Below are 25,245 nucleotides of genomic sequence, written 5' to 3'. Positions count from 1 at the left end.
TCTGTAAGCAATCGAGCTCTCCTTCCATGAAATCCGAAATACCTCTAGTTTTGTTTTCTTCCAGTTGCGCTCCATTTTTCTGGCTGCTCTCTTAAGGGCCCGGTTGTGCTCGTTGTACCACGGCATTTGACTATTTTCTTTAATCTTCTTTAAGCGCAACGGAGCAACTGTGTCTAAAGTTTGTTTATTAAAGTTTGTTCCCCCCCGGTGGCGGGATTACTGATGAGCGCCACCTGCTTGACGCACCGGTCTCGTATCTCTCAGGCCCTCTGCCTTGTCCTGCTCGCCACATTGAAGTTTTAGCTCAAAATACCTCACATATAATTTTTTTATAGCATGTTAGAATGATGGGGGGGATGGGGTGAGCAAAAAATGTCCCTTTAAATGCAAATGAAGAAGAGGCCGGAGCTTCAATTCTCATGTTCTGGCATACCGGAACAACAATACGATAGTCTCACGCACTGAAAATGTCAGAAACTGTCAGTAGTGGTGTTTAGCCTTATATGTCCAGTCATCTGACTGCACGTTTATGAATTACGCAGACGGTGGGCATGACAGGATAAAAATAATGACACAGCTCTGGTCTCCTAGTGCCTTCACGTTTTATCAGAAATTTCATAATTCCCACTTTTGAAGTCGGGATTAGTGATTACTAGCTCATCGCATTCAAGTGGACGACTTTAAAGGGAGTTCATGTGCATTTCTTTATTAGGAAACTCGTATTTACGATAATTCTGATAGCACGTGAGGGCAGCATCAGTAAAAACGGGCAGATACAATGGTAGCTTTAACAACATTAGCTGTTCATAGTGCCAACAAGGAAAGACTCACAAAATGTGACATGTGATACTTACTTTGCCTGGATCTGATGTTTGAGCACAAAGTGTTGGAATTGACCCATATTTTAGAATGAACCTTTTTGAAAGGTTCCTAGCGTTGAAAAGAACCTTGTTAGTGTAAGACTCTAGCGATTCTCTTTGGGACATATCCTTCGAAAATGAAATTTAACCACAATGTCCTCAGTGACTGATGGCGGGAGTCTATGGAGACTCTTATGTGCATTGGTACATCCCAGAACACAACACTTGTAATGCCTCTTCGGCGCAGACATTGTACAACTCCAGCTGCTACAGCGAGGATACAGAAATGGCGGTCTCTGTGCTTTTCTTTGATTTATGGGAAATATAAAAAAAATAGTGAGTGAATTTTGGGAAGGCATGTCATGCCTACTGACTGTTTTACCATCTGGATCTCACACTCAATCGCTCGTCACGCTCAATGATTAAAGATACAGATCACACAAACATTTTAATTAAATCATAATTTTCTCGCCTTCATGTAATTCCAAACCTGTTTATTTTGCAAACTTGTTTTTCCATACAATACAAGTGAAACTTTTACTTTCATTGTAAGAAAATGCATTTGGGGGGGGGTGAACTGTCCTTTTAATAATAGAAGTGGAGCAGCTAAATGACTGCTTCTGACATTTCCCTCTGATTTCATGTCATGGATTGCAATAGCCAGTTCTGGCAGCAAATCAATGTGACGCACTCTGAAATAAGAACAGGAGTACCATGTGGACATAAGCAATTGTAATAGTCTGAAATAGGATGCAATTCATGCAGTAACATTAACCTGTGAGTGTGTGTAATGTGTATTTTTCCCACCAGGGCTGTAATGCATTCATGCGGCACTTCAGTGAGGAAAAAGATTCACTTTCAGTAAACAGATACTTTACTGCCTCTGCTTTTTTTAATTTATTTAATAGACAAGTAAGTTTAGAAGAACTTCGGAAATCAGTCCAACAGTCCAATAAACAGCCCAGTGATAGAACCGAGTCTCGCCCTCATTATTTTTCAATAATCCATTTCACTCAAATGTACATCACAATACAGAAACAAAGATATGTCACTACTTACGTTACATTGTGAGGTGTCATTTCAGCGCCACTACTTGCATCAAATGGAATTGCAGTTTATTTTAACAACATTGGTGCAGTGCTGTGAGTTTGAGGTGAGACTGTTTAGCCCCTTTCACACAGCGGGTTGATCCCGGGAAATTGCCAGAACATCTTCTGTGTGAACGATTTCAAATCATAAAATAAAATACTTAAAAATAAACATTAACTGAATTATAAAATATAAAAACTTATTTTTTTCCAGCTAGTTGCCAAGGCAACATTTCTCATTTTAATTTAATTCAACTATAATTAAATTGAAAAATAAAAACTGAAATAAAATTAAATTAAATAAAAACTATATAGGCATTTAAAATACTACTTTAAATGACAAAAACACTTTAAAATAAAACTTTGAAATTAAAATGAGAATTAAAATTTTAAAATAAAAACTAATTTTAAGTATGAATAAAAACTATAACAGTACCTCAATCATACCAAAATAACACTTCTTATATCTACCTTATTTTTTACGTGCGAGTGAGGGTGGCCATTTTTCCATCGAATGTGAAAGGCTTCCTGTGGAATCTGTACAAAAACAGTCCGCTATACTGCTTGAAATTGCAAACTGCTATTACTTACCATCCATCCATTCTCTAAACTATAGGGTAATGGGGCATTATCATATTATTTTGATTTATTATAATCTTTTTTTGTAGCGCAAGTAGTTTTACTTTTTTTCTGCACTTTTTTATTCTCCTAGTAATTTACCCAAACAGCTAATGAATCGAAAGTCTCGCAAATTCACAAGAAATAGCAAATAAGGTGGATATGAGGTATCCATAGAGTTTACAAGTTTCGCATTCCTGCTGTAAACTCTCATGATCTCTTGTCTCTAAGGCTTCCATTGATACGTGCATCACTGTAAATGCGTTTTCCATTCTTTTGGAGTTTAAATTATTGCTGTGGTAACTTGGCAGCATGCCAGAGTTGAAGTCAATAGAGCTTATGTTATGTCGATCAACCCAGCGCAAGTTAACCTGACATTATTACGCAGGCCAACCCGACATTAACAAAACATTGAATTTGTATTTGTATAAGAACAAAAGATCTTGACCTTCCCTACTAATGTTCTCTATAATGTTCTTTCCAGTGCATCTCCCATTTCAGGTTTCCTGGATGACTACGCGTTTGTGGTTTGTGGGCTGCTGGACCTGTTTGAGGCCACGCAAAGGGTCCGCTGGCTGCAGTGGGCTGAAGAACTCCAGCTGAGGCAGGATCAGCTCTTCTGGGACTCCCAGGGCAGCGGCTACTTCTGCAGTGACCCCTCAGATCCGACACTGCTGTTGGCTCTCAAACAAGGTGAGGAGTGACATCATGACGGTACCCTGTACATACAGGCTATCGACTCCTAGGCTTTTTGCTCTGGGAATGTGTGGGTGGTTATGAGTCATGGAAAGGATGATGAAGATCTGTAGCTGTCAGTCTGCATTCTGAATCACTCCACCACAGAGCTGTGCTGTCACCGCTGATAGCACCACCACACTGCGCTCTTATGGACCCTCGCCTGGGTAACTCTGTTTCAGTCAGTCGTACCCTGCTGAAACCGCCCGATTCTCTCCTTACGTAACTTCATCACTGTCTTTCATTATGCTGTAATGTCCCTCTCTCTTTTCTATCTCACCCAAACACACTATCTTTTTCTCGCCATTTATTTTCCACTCCATCTTCTGATGAATTGTAATATCTCCTCCTTCACCCTTCTCCATGTTTCTCGGTAGAACTTGACCAATATAGAAGACTGATCCAGTACACCAAAGCCTGCTTTGTGAAAGCAATTGATGTTTCCTTGAAGACACATCCCTTTTATTTCACGCTGTGCACCATTCATCACCTTCGCCGTGACATTGCTATGGAAGTGGAATGAGAGAGTGATTTTTCATTCTTTTTTGTCTCCCATGACAAGCCAAATAAAGAAAAAGATCCATACACATACTTTCGAAGTGTATAAGTGCTTAATGTCCCGAATGGCTTGGCTCCATATTTTCTCCCCAGGAATTGGAAGTAGGAGCTGATGTGAGCGAATAGTCACACCAGCGCGCCTAGGTTGTGACTGATGGCACTGTGAAAATGGCACTGACACCAATGAGATATGGATAAGGGCAGAGAAAGCTAACTGTTATGTTTTTGTTGTTGCTTCTGATAAATTAAAATGGACATAAGGCAGATTTTTCATCTTTTCTGAGTGGCTGGGCCATTATATAGTGAGCCAAGCGTGCAGAGTTGGCTCCATTAGGAGCTGTGCGGTGCCGTCACGTGTCAAAACCGAGTCCCTTCACCTCTCTCTGTTGGTGGAAGACGGATTGCCTCCCAAAGCATCTGTCACTCTATATTTTACGCCTTGCCCTAACTAGACAAAACCAAAACCAGTCAGCTTCGCTGTTTCAAAGAAACCACAGGTAGTGTAGCCACTAGTTTTATTTATTATTATAGTTTTTTACTAAATAAATCTATTCGGTTTCTTTATTTTGGACTTGAGTCCTTCAAAGTTTTTTGTTGCTGTGAAAATTTTTAGTATTTAATGGAAAACCTGTTTTCCATATTGACCGCATGTAATGCTGTTGCTGTGTCCTCCTGGGATGTTCTAAGAGCATTATAATAATCATAGTCATCTTTTCTTTAGCTTTATCTTTTCTCATCAAAGGCATTTTAAGAAGCTTCATTACCGTTCAAGTTTTAGGTCAGTAAGATTTTTTAATGTTTTAAAGGTATCTTATGCTCTCTAAGGCTGCATTTATTTGATCAACAAAACATTAAATGTTTGTGAAATGTTATTACAATAACTACTTTCTATTTTAATATGCTGTATAAAGCTGAATTTTCAGCATCATTACTCCAGTCTTCAGTGTCAAATGATCCTTCAGAAATCATTCTAATATGCTGATATGCTGCAAGAAAGAGAATATAGTTTGGTCACTGAATCCTGTCACTTTATAGGCCATACAAACCAATTATACTGCCAACATTCATAATTACAATTTATTATGATCAATACTTCTTTTCTTTCACCATAATTTGTTCATTACTCGAAACTCGAAAACCCAGATTTATGTTGTAGTTTATGGTTGTTTATTCTGCCAGGAATTCCACACAGTAAATGGCCACTCGTGGTGCATGTGTCTTTTAAGGAGTGAGTTACCTGATATAATTTTCATGTGTTTGTTTGGGACAGCATTGCTGCTATTCATCAGTCATCGCTTCTGTCCCTCTCAGCTTCCAGATGCAATCAACTCATTACATTGTGACACGCGGCCCGGGAACCAACTCCCAGCACTCCCTCTGCACACACACAAACAAAGAGCAGATAAAGTAAATCAACTCACAGCTCTAGAGCCACTTCACTTGTGATATCAGGCACTTTAAGCTCTGCTTAACCTGATAAATGGTCTCTGGTTAAATTGATGTTGTAATCATCAATGTTATGATGCCATTTTTTCCAGGAGCCAGACTGTTTATGCTGGAAAACATGGCTTTTTGCACTATAGACTGGTAATATGAATGGATTTCTATTGTACCCATTTTCTTTTTTTTTTTTAGATCAGGATGGTGCCGAACCCAGTGCAAACTCTGTCTCAGCCATGAACTTGCTGCGGCTCTCCCACCTCACAGGCCGGCAGGAGTGGATACAGCGTTCTCAGAAATTACTGATCGCCTTCTCTGATAGACTGACTAAGGTGCCAATAGCCCTGCCAGACATGGTCCGCAGTGTCATGGCCCAACATTACACCCTTAAACAGGTAACTGGTCCACAGCTACTGAATACGAATTTTAAAAGTCTGCTTTCACTTGTCACATCATGTCCAACTGATGCAATGACAATGAAATGTTTTTACTCCTTGACTTTGAATACTACAATAAGAAAGACATGTTCACAAGTCCCTAAGGTAGAGTCAGACTCAATTCTCAAGTCTCTCAAGGCCAGGTCTAAAGTCAAGTCTTTTTTGGTAGTTTTCCACTGTATGCTCACCAAATATATCATATCATATTACACACACACACACACACACACACACACACACACACACACACACACACACACACACACACACACACACACACACACACACACACACACACACACACACACACAGACACACACACACACACACATTTATGTTTATTCATTATCTTAACACATTATTCTTTTATTTTATATTGTTTACATATAATTGATATATATTTTATTCTGCAGCAATGTAGTAAGTAAACAGTGATGGAACAATGGTTTTGGCCAGAAAATGAATTATGAATTATGATTATGAATAGATCATTGATCAAGGTACTCTGAATGATTTTCCTGTTCCATCTGGTGTAGATGTCGTGCAGGTTAGACAGATACACCCGCGGCGTTATATGCAGCTGACCGCACCACCCTCCACTTGTCCTTGCAGTCCAATGTTTTGCTGCTACTGTACCGGACAGTAATACAGCCTGACAGGAAGCTTTCAATTGTGCACGCAAGTTTAATGATCACAGCATCTGGGGAGCCATCCTGAAATTCCCTAGGATTGTGTGGGCCATGCCAAGCCTTAAGCCTTGCTGCTTAATAAACCTGTTTGGGACAACAGCAAACTAGCATGCGAGACACAGCATATGCTGTTGACAAATCATGGCTGGGTGTAATACAGTTCCACTGAAGAACCTCCTCACTTCATGCTCCGAAAACCTGAAAGTGAACTTCTCTCCAGTGGGGACTGTCACTTTTGAAAGCATCAGCCTCCAGGTTAATGTTATGGCTAACACCATAAACTAGATTAAGTGTCTTTGCTATGCTGAAGGATTTTTCTCAGTACTTGCCATATGCTCTCATTTCATATTACTGGATATTACAGCCCTTTAATTCAATGTTTTTTTTTGTATTCATTAATATTTTCTTCCATGTTTAATGTTTATTACAAATGTTTATAAGAGCTTAGATATACAATTGTTTGTATATATATTACTGATACATTTTTTTTAAAGAAGCGTTTTAAGTTTTTGAGCATTTTAAGCATTTATTTGATGAAAAATACAGTGAAAATAGTAATATTGTAAATAAAATAACTGTTTTCTAATTTATTATATTTTACAATGTAATTTAATCCTGTAATGACAAAGCTGAATTTTCAGCATCATTTCTCCAGTCTTCATTGTCAAATGATCCTTCAGAAATCATTCTAATAGCTGATTTGGTGCTCAAGTAACATTCCTTATTAATATCAATGTTGAAAACGGTTGTGCTGCGTAATTTTTTTTTTTTTGTAAAAACCACAAGACATTTTTTTTAGGATTCTTCTACTTTTAGTTGAATTTTTTGGTGACATCTTTGCTGAATAAAAGCATTTCCCAACTTTTGAAGGGTTATTACTTTTGTATCTGATCCCTAATTAGCTTATTTTTTGTTTGGATATCAGTATGACCCTTGCTATAGCTAGTTCAGCAGTCCTCACTATGAGGACCGTTAGCGAACGAATCTGTCACATGTCAACTAGACTGATGCTGCTGGATAAAAGTTTTACCTGTCAGGGCCTTTTTCCAAATTTCCTCCTGTTCCTGGACAGTAGTAAGAACTGTGAACATGTGTCATGGCCATCAGAGCTCACCAGCAGCTGAGAAGTCATCGGAATTGGAGGAATAACAAGCTAAAGGTCCAGCTAAGGGCAGCCCGCTCCACATCACACCTGCCCACCTCATTACAGCGCCATACGAGCCGCTCTGACCCTTTCTTCATCTCTTTCATTCTCTTCTCATTTGTTCATTCGGTGTTTCATACGTCTTTTTTGTTCACAAGTTTGTTGTTCTGTTCTTTGTAACAGTCTTTTATTTTTTTCTCGTAGATCGTTGTCTGTGGCCAGCCTGAGGCTGAGGACACTGCAAGTTTGATTTCCTGTGTCAACTCCCTATTTCTGCCCCATAAAGTAAGTTTGCTTTTCTCTCTGAAGAAGAGCATTGTTTGGACCATTAAGGTCACTCTAATTGGGAGTTTAAATCTGTCCATTCAACTTTGAAATACTACATGAGGCAATAGCAACATAAATGTTTGAGGAATATATTTTTTATAAACCTTTAAACAAAGTAAAATAATTAATATACATTTTAATTTTGAACAAAAAAGCACTAAGAGATTTCAATAAAGTATTTTTGGGTGTTTCTTCAACTCTCTGCACTTTTAGTAAATAACTCATTTAAAAAACACATTGCACAATCTTACAGTCACATGCGCGAATATATATATATATATATAAATATACATATACACACAGAATATATATGATATATATTCTGATATATTATATGAGGATAAATATATATATATATACAGTATATATACAATATATATATATATATATATATATATATATATATATATATATATATATATATATATATATATATATATAAGTTTGATTGGAAATAATACATAATACTAATTTTATGCCCACAAATTACATTTAATTTTTTTCTTAAAACATTATGTCTCATATCAAACATGCTCTTAATTTTTTCGCCTGTGTAAAGGAATAAGAAAGTTGAAGAAACACTCATTTATGAATCATAGCTCAGTTTATTTCTTACACTAAAAAAAATCCCATTAAAATTTATGGTAAAAACTGATAGTTGTTGTTGCCAGAAATTCACCATAAAAATCAATATATCCATATTCACAGTCATTAAGTGATATAATGATAATTTACCAATCTAATTGAACTAGCAAAATCTGCTTTTACCTCAAAATGTGCTAATTTCCACCACAATAATACAGGTCTAATAATCAATAATACATAATTCACATTATGACTCAATTATTACCAATACTACATGGTGCACAGGGTTGTACACACAAAGACAAAATAAAATTAAATTAAAAAATGCAATAAACATTAACTAAATAACATTAAATGACGAACACTAACACAGCACACTCTAATGTACATTATTGATAAAAAATGAAGAAACAAAACTATTTCAATTAAATATAATCACACAGGGACTTCTTAGAATATCCATTTACTGTTTTTCTCTGTACATTATATGGTAATTCTACATTTGTACTTCCAAAAACCATAAATTTGACAGGATTTTCCAGTCGAATTACATATGATGTGATGTTAAACAATTTATAGTTTCTTTTAAGGTAAGGTAACCAATTAACAGGTTTTTACTTTAGCATTGTTGTATTTTTCTGTAAAACTGCGTAGCTTTATTTTGAATTTGTTGTGAACTTAAGTCTACAAATAAGCTAAGAAGCGAATTGAAAGGCTATTTTTTATTTATTTATTTTTTTAGCTTCATCTTGGGTCTGACAGAGAGTAACAATAACATTTAATATAGTGTAAGTTACATAGATACATATACACTCGTGATGTAACATACATTGATTCAGATTATGAAAATAAAAAGACAAACATAATTATATGAAAGGCATTTTTTAATCTTGCATAATGGACATATGTATAATAGATTCATTTGAAGCAACACTGACTGACTTATTTAACATTTGACCTTTTTTCAGATTGTAGTGGCCCTTCCCTGTATGTAGATATTTTTCCTCGTACATGACACCTTCATTGGTTTACACAGAACGCCGTGTGCGTCGGAGCACAGTCATGCTAATGAGTTCACTAAAGTAATCTCCAGCAAAAGGTCAAGTTGTCAGATTTTTAACTTATGCATGCTGACGCGCACACTTCCAGGCAAAGGGCTTGGACAATGGCTACCCACCACACTACGTTTGAAATTTCGGAATAATTAGTAAATAGTTGGAGTTTTCTCTAGACGTTAGCCTTAGGCTTGGCTTTGTGGGATTTTTTTCCTTTCGCTAAAGGTCATAACTCAGGATAGCATTTGCACTCTATCTGCCCTTTTCCCCAGTGCTTCTTCGAATGCTCTCTTCTCTTGCACGATGGCAGAAAGAGCAAACACACACATGCTCAGCACACCTGGCCTTACAGGTTTTAAGTGTGAAATACAAATAGCAAGCACAACAGTAGACACACTGGGGTCTGACTTTTGTCATTTATTACAGAAGTCTAACATCTTTATTGAATGTGAAAACCCCTAGAGAGGTAACCCTCCCTTTCCTTAAGGCTGGAATAATGAGTTTGTTTTTAAGCGGAATAGATGAGAGTAGTTGTGAATGGAAAACAGACTGGGGCCGTCCCGTTTCTCTCTATTTCTGTTGTTACAGTAGGTGGCTCTGTAGGATGGTGTTGGGAGGACAGCTGACGTTGTTAGCATGTGACCTTACACTCCATCAGTGAACCTTGCATGTCACATCTTGTGTCAAAGGCTGAGTTTGATCTCCTCACAGTGCATCATTTATTAACATTGTTCCTCCCTTGTGGGGCAGACACCTTGGCACATTCATCTTCTTTCTCATTACACCTATACTTATGTAATCTTAATGATACTGACTCTGTGAGTGAGATATAAGGTCAGTTCGCATTCATTCATTCATTAAGCTGGGTCCATGACCTAGAGGTTTATTTTTGTTTGTATTTAATTTAAAGACTTAATTTACAGGTTTATTCACTTTAATATCCCTCTCATTGTGCATGTTAATGTTTTTTTGTTTTTCATAATCTTTCATTAGAATTTAATAACTTCCTTTGCTTCTAAAACAAATTTTCTGCTGACATAACGGAATCTGCGTAGGCAGGGAAGATAATACTAGCAGTATAATTATATTATTAGACCATTTCAGTCTTATCCATATCGATAAAATCAAGTCCTGTTCTACATTGCTTCCCATCGTATATTCTCTCGTAAAAATGTCATATTTTCCTAAGTTAATTGCATTATTTATATCATTCTAGGTGGTTTCATGTCTGAAGACTTTATATATTGATCTTTTTGTTTTTATTCTTTGTAGACTATTTGGTTTAAGAAATGTAATGTATCTTACTCATGGCCAGGTGTAATATTTGGCTAGTTTAGTTATGATCTCTTGTTTCCATCTGCACAATATGTCATAGCATGGTTCGCTTTTTGTATTTAGGAGATACTGGGGTGTGTGAGTGCGTCTCCTGATGTGATGTTTGAAAATCTGTCTCTGCCACTCTGGTCATAATAAAGCACATGTTGGTTACTTATGGGAGTTTAAAAACATAGTTTACCCAAAAATTAACCTTCAGGTCAAAGAATATTGTGGCCACTGTGTACAATATAATGATAGTAAATTGAGGATCCGGGCAGTCCAAACTCCTAAATTAGAAAAAAAAAAAGACAAAAAAAGCACTGTATCCGTTTCTCGTTTCCCTAACCCTAACTGAAAGATTTAGTGATCTATAGGGACCAATGACTTACATTTCAGGCTGTTTGTCACAATTGTATGATTTTAAAACTCTCACTGTCATTATATTGCAAAAGTGTCTGGACATCTGGATAGGTGATTTGTCTTGGCCAACTAAGTTAACTCACTCATTCGTTCTAGGAGCATTTGAACTCAAACAAATCCATCATAATGACACTAGGCACGAAGCACATCACTGAGAGCTCCCTGTCTTTCGCCATTCTTTCAGATACTGTTCCTGAATACAGTCTCACTTTTCATTTTGGTGTGAGAACATCTGCACAAAGAGCATAAATTGTACAGTCTCTGGAAACATAGCAGCCCAGTCCCGTTTTCATTTTCAATTTAAATTCAATCGTATGTGCTCATGTGTTCAATTCACATGTTAAACAGGGCTCACATATCGCTTGGAATTGATACAAGGAGAGAAGAACTTGGCCCTGTTTCTTAGGCACAGCAAGACGACAACCAGAAGAGGCTGCAAGTAACGAGTTAGTTTAAGTGAAGCCAGTAAAAAAAAAAAAAAAAAATGCATAGAATCTCATCTGGTCAGGGACTGATAAAGGAACTGCTCTCTCACCTTCTCTCTCTCTCTCTCTCTCTCTCTCTCTCTCTCTCTCTCTCTCTCTCTCTTCTCTCTCTCTCTCTCTCTCTCTCTCTCTCTCTCTCTCTCTCTCTCTTTCTCACACACATACACACACACACACACACACACACACACACACGCATGCACACACTTATTGTCTGCCTGTGACTAAGCCTCAGATGTACCCTGGTCTGAATTGTTTGTTTAATTGACTTGGACATGATCGAAAGATCGCCTGCATCAGGCCGTTGATTGCAAAGTTGGAAGGGCGTACTGAAAAATAGATGACTCTGCTATTGAGTTGAACCTGCAGTCAAATCATCAGCCCTGCCTTAAATCCCTCGAGGTATCACTATTCTTAGACAAATGAATAAACTATGATTTACCGTGTCATATTCTGGTAATAGACCAGCTATGGTTCAAGATGGTTTATGCTAGTTGGTGCTGGTTATACACAACAAAAAAAGAGGGTTTTCGCAGCAAATGCCACCGGTGGAAAGGTTCCATGAATGTTAAAGGTTCTTGGTGGAACTTTAGATATTAATAAAGAACCTTTATTTTTAAGTGTACATTTGCATGTGCATTTGTAACTGCCGGGACTTTGTGTAATTGAACTACTGTCTAATATTAGCCTTTTGCATGATATTAAAATGCAAAACCAAGTATAGTAGTCAGTTGTCTGTCTATATAGCTCCTCAACAGCGAAACAACATTGAAAATGTACCTTTATTTTCCGTTCAGCTTCTGGGGTTAATTATACTGTGCACGTCACCTCTGTCTTTTGGAGCAAGCACACAACACCAAGGCCAGTTGTAGTCCAATTAATGCATATACATGCTGGATGAACCTTTCCAAAATTTGGGCACGATTTTTGGGCATACTTTTATTTAGCAATGCATTCAATTGATCAAAAGTGAATTAAAATGTAAAGTTAATTTGTGTATTATTACAAAAGATTTCTATTTCAAATAAAAGCTGTTTGAACTCTCTATTCATCAAAGCATCCTGAGAAAAAAATGTATCATGGTTTGTACAAAAATATTAAGAAGCACCATTGTATAATTTAAGAATGTATCACGATGTACACAAAAAATATTAAGCAGCACAGTTTTCAACACTGATAGTAAGACGACATATTTCTTGAGTACCAAAGCAGCATATTAGAATGCTTTCTGAACGATCATGTGACTAAGACATAATTTTTTTTAATCAGATAAAGGCTCTTGAACATAAGAGGCTCTTGAAAAAAAATCTTAATGGCCACAAACTTTTGAATGGTAGTGTAGATGTGGTTACATTTAAAAAAAAAAAAAGGTGAATTATTGCTTTAGTGGCTGAAATTGAACTTTTTAAATTTTGTCAGGAAAATGCTCTCAATAAGAGAGAAATGCTACATTTCTCTCTCTCTCTTTCTAATCTGTTTTTTCATTTGTTAAAAGAGAGACACATAATTAGAGAGGGATAAATAGTTCTCACCTCCAGAGTCAGGACATGAATTAAACGTAATGAGAGCCATCATCTTAAGTCACTGAATCAGCCAGAACCAGCACTTTGTCTCCATGGCATTGGGTATTCTTTATAAACAAAGGAAAACAGAGCTTGCTCTCACTCATTATAGTCATATAAATCCTGGAAATGGAAAGATCATGCATCAGTGTTCCTCAAACAAACACACACATCCATACATATTACTTTCAAATATTAAAGGCACGATCTGTTTTCATGTGTGAAAAATGTGAAATTGAATCTGAGGCCTGGAGACTGTGGAGTTGATGAGATTTCCTGTTCGTACATTGCGAGAGCGTTTAGAGTGCTGTTGCGCTCCGCTTCCCACTCTAACCCAAGACTGTCCATGTGACACTGGCTCACCCTGTGTGTTTGTGTAGATATAGCTGTGATAGATTTAACCTGAACTCACCAAGGGTTATCAAAACAGCATTATCATTTAAAGTTACACTGTCTGGGTTGCCTGTCTGCAGTAAGAGGCTGTGTTTTGTGTGCACTTGATAGTAATTACCCTTTGTATTAGCCAACATGTTTGGTTAGTTTAATTGAACATTATGATGCCATTCTGTCCTGAACTGAATATATCCAGTTCATATTCTGTCTGTCTGTCTGTCTGTCTGTCTGTCTGTCTGTCTGTCTGTCTGTCTGTCTGTCTGTCTGTCTGTCTATCTGTCTATCTATCTATCTATCTATCTATCTATCTATCTATCTATCTATCTATCTATCTATCTATCTATCATCTATCTTCTTGTTTTCTGTACCTTAATAGTCCCTCGTTAGTTGATTGATTAGTTCCCACCTGTGACTTGTTTTATTCCTCAGTTACCCTGTGTATTTATAGCCCTCAGTAGTAGTTCTTGGTCCGTTCTCGTTGGCTCAGCCACCTGGTGTCCTATAGCGACGGTACCTTGAAGACATGTTTCTGAAGTAGGCTGGATGACCATCTTTTCCAACTGCTGCCAGAGGGAGCTACCACCTGCACTCTGGTACAAAACATGGACTATGCTCTTTTGGCAGAGTGGTCACTCCCCTTCCCACTCCGCCTTCCCAGTCCAATTCCATCATCCTGTCACCCCCATCCTCGCTCCAGTGACCCCACCCACAACGGACCTCCTCCCAAGTCATTCCCCATTCCTTCAAACACCTGCCACGAACCCAGAGCCAGTGCTTATGTTCGACCAAGGACCTAAAGCCTGAAACCACTGCAGAGCCAGAGCAAGCACAGTATGACAAGGTGTGTGAGCGGGCCCCAATATCCGTCCAGGAGCTCAAGCTGGAGCCATTGTTTATCCCGGAGCCTGATCCTGCACTCTCTATCTTCCTGTTAGATAGAGCTGAACCTGTTCTCTCTAACAGAGAGCCAGAGCCTGCCAAGTCTGACCTGGTGTATGAGCCGGTATTAGTGGTCATCCCTGAGGGAGTGCTGGTGGAGTTGGACATTGTGGAGCAAATCATCCCAGCCCTGAAGTCTGTTACTTCTCATGTGAACTTCTGGATTCCCTGACACCAGCCCATTTTCAAGCCCTGTCTCCGCCGCTGGTCCCACCCAGCTCCAAGTCTCATTTGCCGGCCAGCTCCAAATCTCTTTCGTTGGCCAGCTCCAAGTCTTCTTTGTCGGCCAGCTCCAAGTCTCCTTCATCGCATCCAAGTCTCCAGCTCCGCCTTGGTGTGTTGATCCCATAGCTCCACCTTGGCCTGTCAACCCATTGGTTCCACTTTGGCTCCATGCACCCTCAACTCCACCTTGGTCTGTCATTCCCCAGGATCCCTCGTCCCTCTGCCTCCACCATGGTTCCCACCTGGTTCCTCCCTCCACCAGTTCTTCCATGGGCCTTCGTCCTGGCACTGGTTTGAGTCACTCCATGGCTCCTCCCTCCGTCGTCTCCTACCTGGCTCCTCCCTCTGTCAACTCCCCCATTTTTTTTGTTAAATTACATTTTTCTTTGTTTGCTCCTCTCCCACCACTGTCTGTCATTGGAAATTGCAACTAAAAATTTAAATGGCATATTTATTTTTTTGCTCATGGTGCACAACTCTGATATTTTTAATGGCTGATGCTAGTCTGTGTAAACCGATTTGGCTTATGAACATGTGTGGCCCTGCAGTGATCTGAGAGACACAACTAATTCTCTTTTAGTGACCCGAGACCTTACTACACGCTTCACTGAGTTAGACAAAATGAATTATTCCCATTCCACTGTAAGTATTAGGCTTCCTCTGATCGGCTCTCGCTGTGCCTTCATTGTGATAATGGAATGTTCAACATCATTGAGCATTTGGTGCGAAGTATATTAAAGGTTTATGAACACAGACATTGAGAGATTCGAGAGTGTGTTGAAAGGACTGTAGCAAAAATGCATTTTTTACGATACATTAGCCAAGCAGACTAGAAAATCTTTTTTAATTTAAATCCAATTATTGTATCATCTGTTCCTTCATTTTGGGTCACAGGGTTTAATTGTGGGGAATGCACTTTGCAAGAATCTCCTGCTTTTGCAGTCTCATCTGTTCTTACTTATTTAATTCAAATTTGCTAGCGGACTCTTGAATTCAACACTCATCAAAATCAATTAATCCCAGCCGTTGCGATCTGTAGGCATGATTAAAATTGTTGGAATAAATGTATCCATACTTTAACTAGGCCAAAAACCTATGTTGATTATAAAGGTGGTACGGGTGCGAATCCTCGTGGGGCTTGTTACCGTAGAATACGAGGCATTAGAACAGCCACTCCATATCTCGGATGATGGCAACCAGCTGCTCACTACAGTCATATGATTTCCTTGTGCTCAGAGAAAGTCTGTTCTGAGATCAATTTAGTCCATCCATATTAACGCTGTCCAGGTGTACTGTTGCCCAACAAAGAAAACTTTTGTTCGTTTAAAAGTTCATTTAATTATAACTATAATGCAGGGATGTGGTTTTCATACAATCATTTATTTAAGTACAGAGGAGACTGGAACCTTTTAAGTGCTAATATTTCTAGTGTTCATCTGAGATGGGATTTCGGCAGTAGAGTAGAGCATGGCCCTTTGGACCGAGAAGAGGTCTCGACTTCGTGTGATTACTGAGACAAATGGTCCTGAATCCCTAACAAGGCCGCTGAGACATGACAACAGCCAGAGAGGTCCCGAGGCAACCCAGCGAGAACGGAAGAGTACAAAGCAAAGGTTTAAAAAGGCCTTAGAAACTCAAAAACAACGCAATGGAGGATTATTGTAGATCTCTGAAAACTCTGTGATTTGTGTTGTAGAAGCAGTTACACACATTACTAGCACATTGTTTTTAAAAAAGCAGTATTGTCCCTAAGCATAAATGAGAGGAACTTCACAATTCTGATTTTCAGAAAAAGATTGAGAGTCTGGGATTTCTCTTTGCCTTGTCTTTGTAATCATAATTAATGTCAGCTAATCTCCTGTCTTATATTCCAAAAGTCAGGTCACACATCATCATCATCACTCATGTCTAATGAACAATCTAACTCTGCATCTCCTTCTTCAGGGGAGATGCTAAAATACACCCACGCATGCTCCGCAATCTGTCACACAGATTTTGTGTTTAGAAACAGTTCCTGAAAGTAATACTTAGTAAGTTTAGCTTGTAATATCTCTTTTACAAAAAAGGTTGATTAAATTACTGTTCAGAGTGTGCCATGTAAAATGGTTTAAATCTCAGATTTAAATCTCAAGTTGACAGTTTAACAGATGAGCCCAAGCCTTTGTTACTAATTATAAAACGTAACTTTAGAACTAGCAACCAAAGAATGCTGAGTTGCTTTATTGAAGCGTATTGTATTAGAGTATAATGAGAGAAATCAACTAAGCGAGTGTATTATCTGTTTCTGAAATAGCATTTATTCTTCAGTTCATTCTTCAAAAATCAGTTTGAATGTTCACTGAGGAAAGCGATATCTTTGTCTTTGTCCTTTTGACCGCTAGTCAATGCATTTGTCTGTTGCATCCTATAAGCTGTTTAAAGTAAAAATAATGTCGTTGTTTCAGTCTCTTTCAATATAAAAGTCTTTGCTACTGACTCGCTTGCCGCCATTTATTGTCGTAATAATGTAACTTTCACTGAAGTCGAAATCACAATTGCTAACAGACCCTTTTTCAATATCATATACTTTTATATTATTTATTGAACAATAATATTTAAATAAACAACAATAGCCATGCAAGTATAAGGAGTTTGTACAACAGGAAATAAACACAAGCAATGAATTCAGTCAAAAGCAGCACTCTAGTTAGTACTAGTTAGTTTGCCCTTAGCCAAATCGATTGTGCTCTGGAACAAGCAATAGATTAATAAGACCAAAGATTGCCCGTTTTATATACTGTAACCAGAACAAATTGATGTTTAACCACTATCTACTATCTATGTTTATATATAAATTGCATAGTTGAGGTCTACACAACTACATTCTCCCCCAAAAAAATTCTTAAAATTACATTCCGTGAAACTATAACAGTACTATTTGTGAAATTATAGTGGATTTGCTCGCCATTGATGCCTGCTGTAAGAAACGCTGTCAGTATAGATCCAGCAAAAATAAGTGGAGTAATACAAACGGTGAAACGGTTTTTGTGTGATAGTAGAAGGGCTCTGTCCCAAAATGGAACCCTAAGCCCTTGCAATCTTTCTCCGAGGCCACATTTCTGTGATGTAATGCTGCTTTAACTACCGGGTAGAAGTCTGCAGCGAAGCTCGTGGGCTTGGCAAAAGTGCACACAGCATTATTGGATCTTATATGAAAATATATAATTTATATACATTTTTAGAATAAATGTTACAATTATATTATATTTTGGGGTTCTGGATATGAAACAACTGAAAACCCTTGTACTAAAGCATTATTGGATATTGTTGATGAAAGTAACGTATTTTAGCTTTTTATTATTCCAAATTGAAACAAAGGAAACAATGAAAGATTGATTTCAAAATCTCATTGGATATTATGACTATTTGGAAATAACAGGCTGTGCAGCCTCAACTCACAACTTGGGGCTGTGTTAAGTAATTTGTTTTTTCTTTCTTTTTTTCGTCCTGATATAAGACCATGTGGCTCAGCATTTCAGCAGCTGTCAAATGTCACTAGCTCTCTGCATTTAACACTATGCATTTAACACACTCACACACTAGACAACATCAGCCTATAAAATAGCCTTAGATGTGGCCGACCATGAGATAGATAGACCCTGAAGGGATGACAAGTTGCTGTGTCTTTGTCCATCTTTAAATTAACTGTACTCAGATTAAGCAAGGTCTTTATCTGTGTTAATCAGCGTAAAAAACAAAAAATGCTTCTACTTTTGTCTGTCTCATTTCCTCAGAATATTTTGAGATGTTCTGAAGCAGGTAATGGTCTGCAAAAAGCTTTTAGAAATAATTGAAATCAAATTAATTTGGTAGCATTAGCTTATTCTTCCTCTAACAGTAGAGAGGAAAATCACTTTTTGGATATCGTTTTCCAAATCAAACCTTTTTACTGAAAGTGCTTGGTGAAAGGCTTGATAATATCCACATGTGGTCATTCTGAAGAGAATTGTATAATATTATTGCCCACCATGCAATATACTTCCATTTCCTGTTACTTTCCTGAAATTACTTGAGAACTTAATTATTCGTTTACCTGAAAGCACCCTCAAAAAACCTCAAAGGGAGAGACTTTTAGCCTAACACTACAGTCAGACAATTAAAATACCTTGCAAGTCTTTCATCCTCCTCATGAGAGTATTTCCGCAGGTACTCCACCTCATGGGAAATTGTCACTTTAGAGTTTCTTTGCCACCGGATGAATCCCTGACAAGCTTTAATGAGCAACCCAAGAGAGATCTGAGTGCTTAATAGGGGCTTTAGATGGACAAGCTAACATTCATCATTTTTAGCTAGCTTAGGCTTTTTATTTGTTTGTTTTTTTGTTTAAATTATGTAGTCTGATTCATGCTTGCCCTAATTGGGATCTAGACAGGGTCAGGGTTAGAGATGTTTTTGGCCATCTTGCGACTCGCGAGTGCATCTTGATGTATGTGTAGACCTGACCTATGCATCAGCCTCGCAGGAATAGCCAACCCTTAACATCATTAAGTCCTCCATAGGATCATGAGCACTAAGACCAGAGAAGCAGAGTCTGCAGAGGTCATGCGCTAGATCAGATGAAATGGAAAAGAAGAAAATGTTCTCTGCTTAGGTGGTTGCCCTTTTCACACTTTTTTCACTTTGAGTTGTGGCCATGCTGGAAATCCTTGTCGCATTGCTTTTTGATCTGTTGAATGTAACTTCGTTGATTGTGGTTGTAAGAGAGGAGGTCTTATTGTTCACACTTTTACAGATTTTTCTGAAAGCACAGTTTGTTTGTTTATGGGCTGTTGATTTTTGTAATCCTGTCCACCAGTGTTTTATCACAGTTTCACCATTCATTAATTCAGACTAAAAATATATTTTTCTCTATTTTAATAAGGGCACCGATGTATCAGCCAATAAAGGCAAAAAAATTGGCCAACGGCCGATTGTTTAAAAACACCATAGGATCAGGTTCGATTATATCCTGTCAATCAAAAAGGGGTGGAAAAATGTGTCAGATTGTAACTCATGCTGTATGTGTGAACAAAATCTTTTGTGTTGAAATTCTGTCGAAGTTAAAATTCTGTCGAAGTTAAAGGGACAGTTCACTTAAAAAGGAAAATTCTGTCATTATTTACTCACCCTCAAGTTGTTTCAAACCTGCATGAATTTCTTTCTTCTGCTGAACACAAAAGATGATATTTTGAAGAATGTCAGTACCCAAAGAGTTGATGGACCCCATTGACTTCCGTAGTATTTTTTCCCCCTTTTTTCCTTATAGTTTTCAGCATTACTTGGGAGAGATTTTTTTCCCTTATGAAAATCAAACTATCGGTATAGAGGCATCAGCAGATATCATTCTGAATAATTGGCTATCGGTATCGGTGGAGAACTTTAGAATTGGTGCATCTCTAAATTTAATGTTGTCCACACCAGTGTTATTTTTTTACATTTTCTATATATATACATATAGAGAGAGAATTGTTTTTTTTTTAAAGAAATATATTTAAAATTTTGCAATTTAATTTTTAAAAATTATGTTTAACGGTTTAAAAGTTAAAATGTTGTTACCTTTAATTTTTTTAATCTGTTCCAGACCAGTGTTATTATTTTTGTTTTACAGTTTTTTTGTGTGTATTTTTTAATGAAAATATCCTACATTTTCTCAAGATTAAATTTTTTACACAGTTTTACTAATTAAAAACAGTTTTACCCTCAATTTTGTTTTTAAATCTTCTTTACACCAGTTTTCATTTTATTAATTAATGAAATTTTATAATTTTTAATTCATTAATTTTATCCTGTCCACACCAAGCGTGCCGCACAGGCTGAAAAGTCTCGATCGCCCCCCCCCCCCCCCCCCCCCCCCCCCCCAGTGACCGGTCCTAGTATAGCTCATAAACCCCACCTCCCCATGTTATTCAACGGGACGTGAGACCAATTAAACAATTAAATTACACTTCACATATCTTTTTTCCAAAGATAGTTTCTGTCATTTACTGTAATTGTTATCACACTGATGTAATTTCAAGTGTTTGTTTTTAAAATAAGTTTGTTTTTAGTTAGTTTTTTGATGCTATAAAAACGGCGCTGTGGCGTCATGATTGACAGCTGTGATTGACAGGTTCTCTGAGCGAAGTAGTCACTGAAGCAACAACGCACTTTTTTTTCGGGATCTTTGGAGGACTGAGGAGACTGGAGCTTTAAATTTAATATCTAAATTTCTAGAATTAATTATTCACACCGACATAATGGGTTGTTCTGCAGCAGAGGTGTGTGCTTGCGATTGATTCAGCGAGAGTGAGGGCGGCGCGTTGATGTCGCGGCTTTAGCTTCCTGCTCATTACTGCGCATGTCTGGTCCCGAAATCGCAACTGCGCAGACTCAAGTCCCAAGATGTCAGCGCCATATCGGGACAATGGTGGCTTCACTTCTCGCCAATGCAAGAGAGCGAAGGGGCGTCGTCCATCTTTTTTTACAGTCTATGGTCCACACCAGTATTTTCTTTTACACATTTGTATTTCTTATTTTGTCTTTGTTTGGACAAAAATATTATTTTCTATTCATATATGCTGTAATTATCTCGAGCAAAGCGTTTAGATCTAGGGACTTTCATCTAAAGAATTTTATATTTCAGCTGATCAGTCCCAACATTAAATAACAATTTATGTTTAATCAAAATATGAAAAACTCCCATTGTTGATTTATCATTTAATATGTCACAGAACCACTGACAATACCTTGCACTGCATATACTTATTCTGTACAGTGGCCTTTACCTTTGAGGGGTGTAGACGAAGACAGGGGAATCAATGAGGTCATGATCCTCCATTCCTCTCCAACCAAGAAATAAACTTACGGCAGAAAATTAAATGACTAATGGCTGTGTGCTCCACTTGTGCGTGCTGACAGCCTCAAGCTCTCCAGAGAGGCTCCATTCTGCCAGGAGAAGAAGCTGATGAAATTCCCCTGACTAATCAACTGTTTGTGTGTGCGAGTGTTTGTGCCTGATTTTGTGTGTGTTTAGGTGAGAGTAGGTAGGAGCTGACAGTCTGGAAGAAGTATATCAGTGCATGGTAGCTGGGATGGAATCATGGCTTAGCTCATGGGAATTTGTAAAACAGAAAACAGAGTAGGAGATGGATTCATGTGCAGAAGGTTTTGTAGCAAAAGCATAAAACACAGAAGCTGAGATGTACTGCAAACAACACCATTAGAGCCAGTAGTTAGAAATATACCAAAACACCACCAGACTAATCTGTGAGACTATGGGCTAAAATAGGGGCTCAGACAAGAAATTTGGAATCGATAAATAACAATGTTCAGACTTGCTGGCAGAGTATGTGCAATACATCTAAAAGAGTACTACATCAGAATATATACAGGAGCAGTAGACAGAAATGAGGAAAAGGTGAACCAGTTAACGCTGGAATACACTGCACAACTCAAAACCGTAACAGATCGAACACAAAAACTCAACCACAAACATGCAAACAAACATGAAAACAATGTGTTCTAAAATTGTCTCAAAATATCAAACATGGAGGTAATCACAGTCTGAAGCTGGATTTGAGTCTGCCCATCAAATGCAATTTTGTGTGAAAATGGTCAACTGCCCAAAATCAGATCAGCTCTCACTTTCACCAACTTGCGTCGACTTGTCCAGCCTGCAAATCGGGGCAAAAATGTGTAAAATAGTAGTATATTACAGCCTTTAAATTCACTAAGCTCTTTTAAGACAAAGATCCAATCAATTCCTGACAGTCAAAATTAAATTCCGTCCTATATTTTTCCTTGTCCGAGAAGCCATTTCACATGGATATAAATCACAATAGTGAATAATTGACAATTGCAATTTTGATTTCATGCAGACTTTAAGGGGTTAGTTCACCCAAAAATGAAGATTCTGTCAATGATTACTCATCCTCATGTTGTTCCAACCCCTTTCGTTCATCTTCGGAACACACATTAAGATATTTTTGATGAAATCTGAGAGCTGTTTCACTCCTTCATAGGCTGCTAGGTAATTGCATCTGCCCGCCCAGAAAGTTAGTAAACACATTGTTAAAATAATCCAAGTGACTACAGTGGCTCATCCTTAAGTTTATCAAGCAACAAGAATACTTTTTGTGCGCAAAAATAACGACTTAATTCAACATTTAATTTTCTTCCATGTGGGCCTCTGAGTGAGTTCACGAGAGCGCCACGACGCATGCGCGAGAACTGAGAAGATGACGCAGATGGGTCTCAATGTAGTGTTTAAAATGGTTCTAAAGTGTGCATTTCCTGGATGTCCGAATCGTGAGAAACCAGCGAGAAAACGTAAAAGCACCTTACCAATGCAGCAAAATGAATGGCTTACCTTTCACACTTTCCCATCAAATAATCGTGAGCGTCATCTTCTCAGTTCTCGCGCATTTCATAAAAAATATCTTAATTCGTGTTCCGAAGATGAACGAAAGTCTTACGGGGTTGGAACAACATGAGGGTGAGTAATTACTGACAGAATTTTCATTTTTGGGTGAACTAACCCTTTAAGTTGGAAATCCAACCTCAAGCACCATTCCCATGGTTATTTACAGAGAGATACTGGACTTATTCTGAGTTTTCTGGGAACCGCTTCCTAAATTTTTGACAGTGCAATCTCTGTATAGAGTGCTGCAGTGATGATGCATTTTTTTAGGCAAAAACCTAACCCAGAAGTGCATCACCCTGGTTCGACAAAAAGCCAATATGATTTGTCCATTGGCTTTATTGCAGAAAATAAGCTCTGTGACCAACAAAAGTTTATGATTCTTATACCAGTTGTTTATTATGATAATATTTACAAATGAACAGAATTTTTATGAATTTTAAAGCCTAAATATATAATCGGCAGAAGTAAAAGGATAAAAACGTAGGCTATAAACAAACTACACCACAGTCTCATGACTTCAATGTCACCACCATTAAGCTTTCAACAACTCTTTCAATCTTTGTTAAAAAAAACGCATTGATGAATTGCATTGAGAACCAACGATAGCTTTTTTAGTATATCATAAAAATATGTAAGATATTGAGAATAAAGTTGTAAAATTAGGAGATTAAAGACCTTATATACTGAGACTTTATTGTTGTAAAAGGCCTATTATGAGATTATTCTCAGCACAGTACGACTTTATTTTTTTCATTTTAATGTGGCACTAAAATGTTGGGGGTTTTACACTGAGAATTATTAAGGGTGGATACCACAAACTTCGCAAATGAACTGTGAGAAAGTCCAGCCTTTCCTTAACCCCAAGTCCCATGCATCTTTTCAGTCTATGTTGTGTCTGCTTGTCATTTTTTATATGTTGCCTCAGTGGACTGTCACAGTTCTTCGAGTCAGTCTGGAGACAGCCCCGCGTGAGGTCACGACAAATATGACAGAAAGCCTTGCCAACCTGCTAGCGGGAAAGTAATGATGCGGAATTGTCTCGGCCCCTTGAGATGCAATAAAGGCAAGATCCTCGCAAACAGACAGTAACAATATATTGTGCTTAGAAGTCCAGGGACAGGTTTTGCAGAGTTGAGTTGTTAACCATGCCTGTCAAAAATCACACCGACTGTGTCAATACCAGAAAGCAGAGAGAATGTCTGGCTCTCGGTATACCTGAATATCCTCCAAAAAGTTGGGTCTAAACTGAGCCTCGAGAGCTGTCCTAAGATTTAACCTCTGTCACATTCACAAGTCCTTTCCCGTTCCCTCCTCTTGGATCTCACTGAGCTTTAGGCTTGGCAGTAAAATCGTCTCGCTGAGGAAAAGTAGATTTACTCTTTCATCCTTTCCCCTTTGGTAACTCTTGGCCAGTGTGCAGCTCAGCGTCTTGCTTTTCTCTCTTTGCTGTCTCCCATCCTGCTGTGGTATTGTTCGGTTGAAGAAGGAAGAATCTAGTGTAGCTACCACAGTGTCCTCCCCTGCTGCGGTGCCAGTCATCCCCCCTGACTGGACATGGCCCTGATTGAGTTATTTCAGATTTCCCCCCCTCTGAGAGAGAGGTGAAGGAGCGGGAGGGGTGTGATGCTACAGTCTGCATGGATCAATGGAATTGAATTATTAAAGCACAAGCTTTATTGTACATAGCTTTTTAGTTCAAAATAATTGAAAATACAATTATAATAATATAATTGATTTAACATTATGAAATTAAAGTATTAATATTTTGAGATTACAGTCCAAATTAACAAAATATATTTGTAGCATTATTAGATTAAATATATTTGGTCAGTTAAATCCTATATGATTTATATAAATCCTTCACATCCATTTTTTGGTTTGATGAAGTTTTTGTTCCTATTCCTGCTGTGAAAATTATGATTTTTCTCAATATTTCTTCAATATTTTCC

At 37.9% G+C, this 25,245-nt stretch overlaps 1 protein-coding gene across 1 annotated transcript in view; it reads left to right on the top strand.

Annotated features, from left to right (window-relative positions):
- Positions 1-25,245, top strand: part of spata20 (spermatogenesis associated 20) — a 46,385-nt gene that overhangs the window by 19,400 nt on the left and 1,740 nt on the right. The window contains exons 13-15 of the mRNA XM_077200736.1: positions 3,051-3,259; positions 5,495-5,694; positions 7,774-7,854. Of these exons, the coding sequence (XP_077056851.1) occupies positions 3,051-3,259; positions 5,495-5,694; positions 7,774-7,854 (490 nt within the window). The remainder of the gene's footprint in view (positions 1-3,050; positions 3,260-5,494; positions 5,695-7,773; positions 7,855-25,245) is intronic.

This window comes from Siphateles boraxobius, unplaced genomic scaffold (assembly GCF_051911475.1).
Source record: "Siphateles boraxobius isolate OS27281-9 unplaced genomic scaffold, OSU_SipBor_1 46, whole genome shotgun sequence".
In the NCBI taxonomy this organism is placed as follows: Eukaryota; Metazoa; Chordata; class Actinopteri; order Cypriniformes; family Leuciscidae; genus Siphateles; species Siphateles boraxobius.
This window is presented reverse-complemented; position numbering and strand designations above follow the sequence as displayed.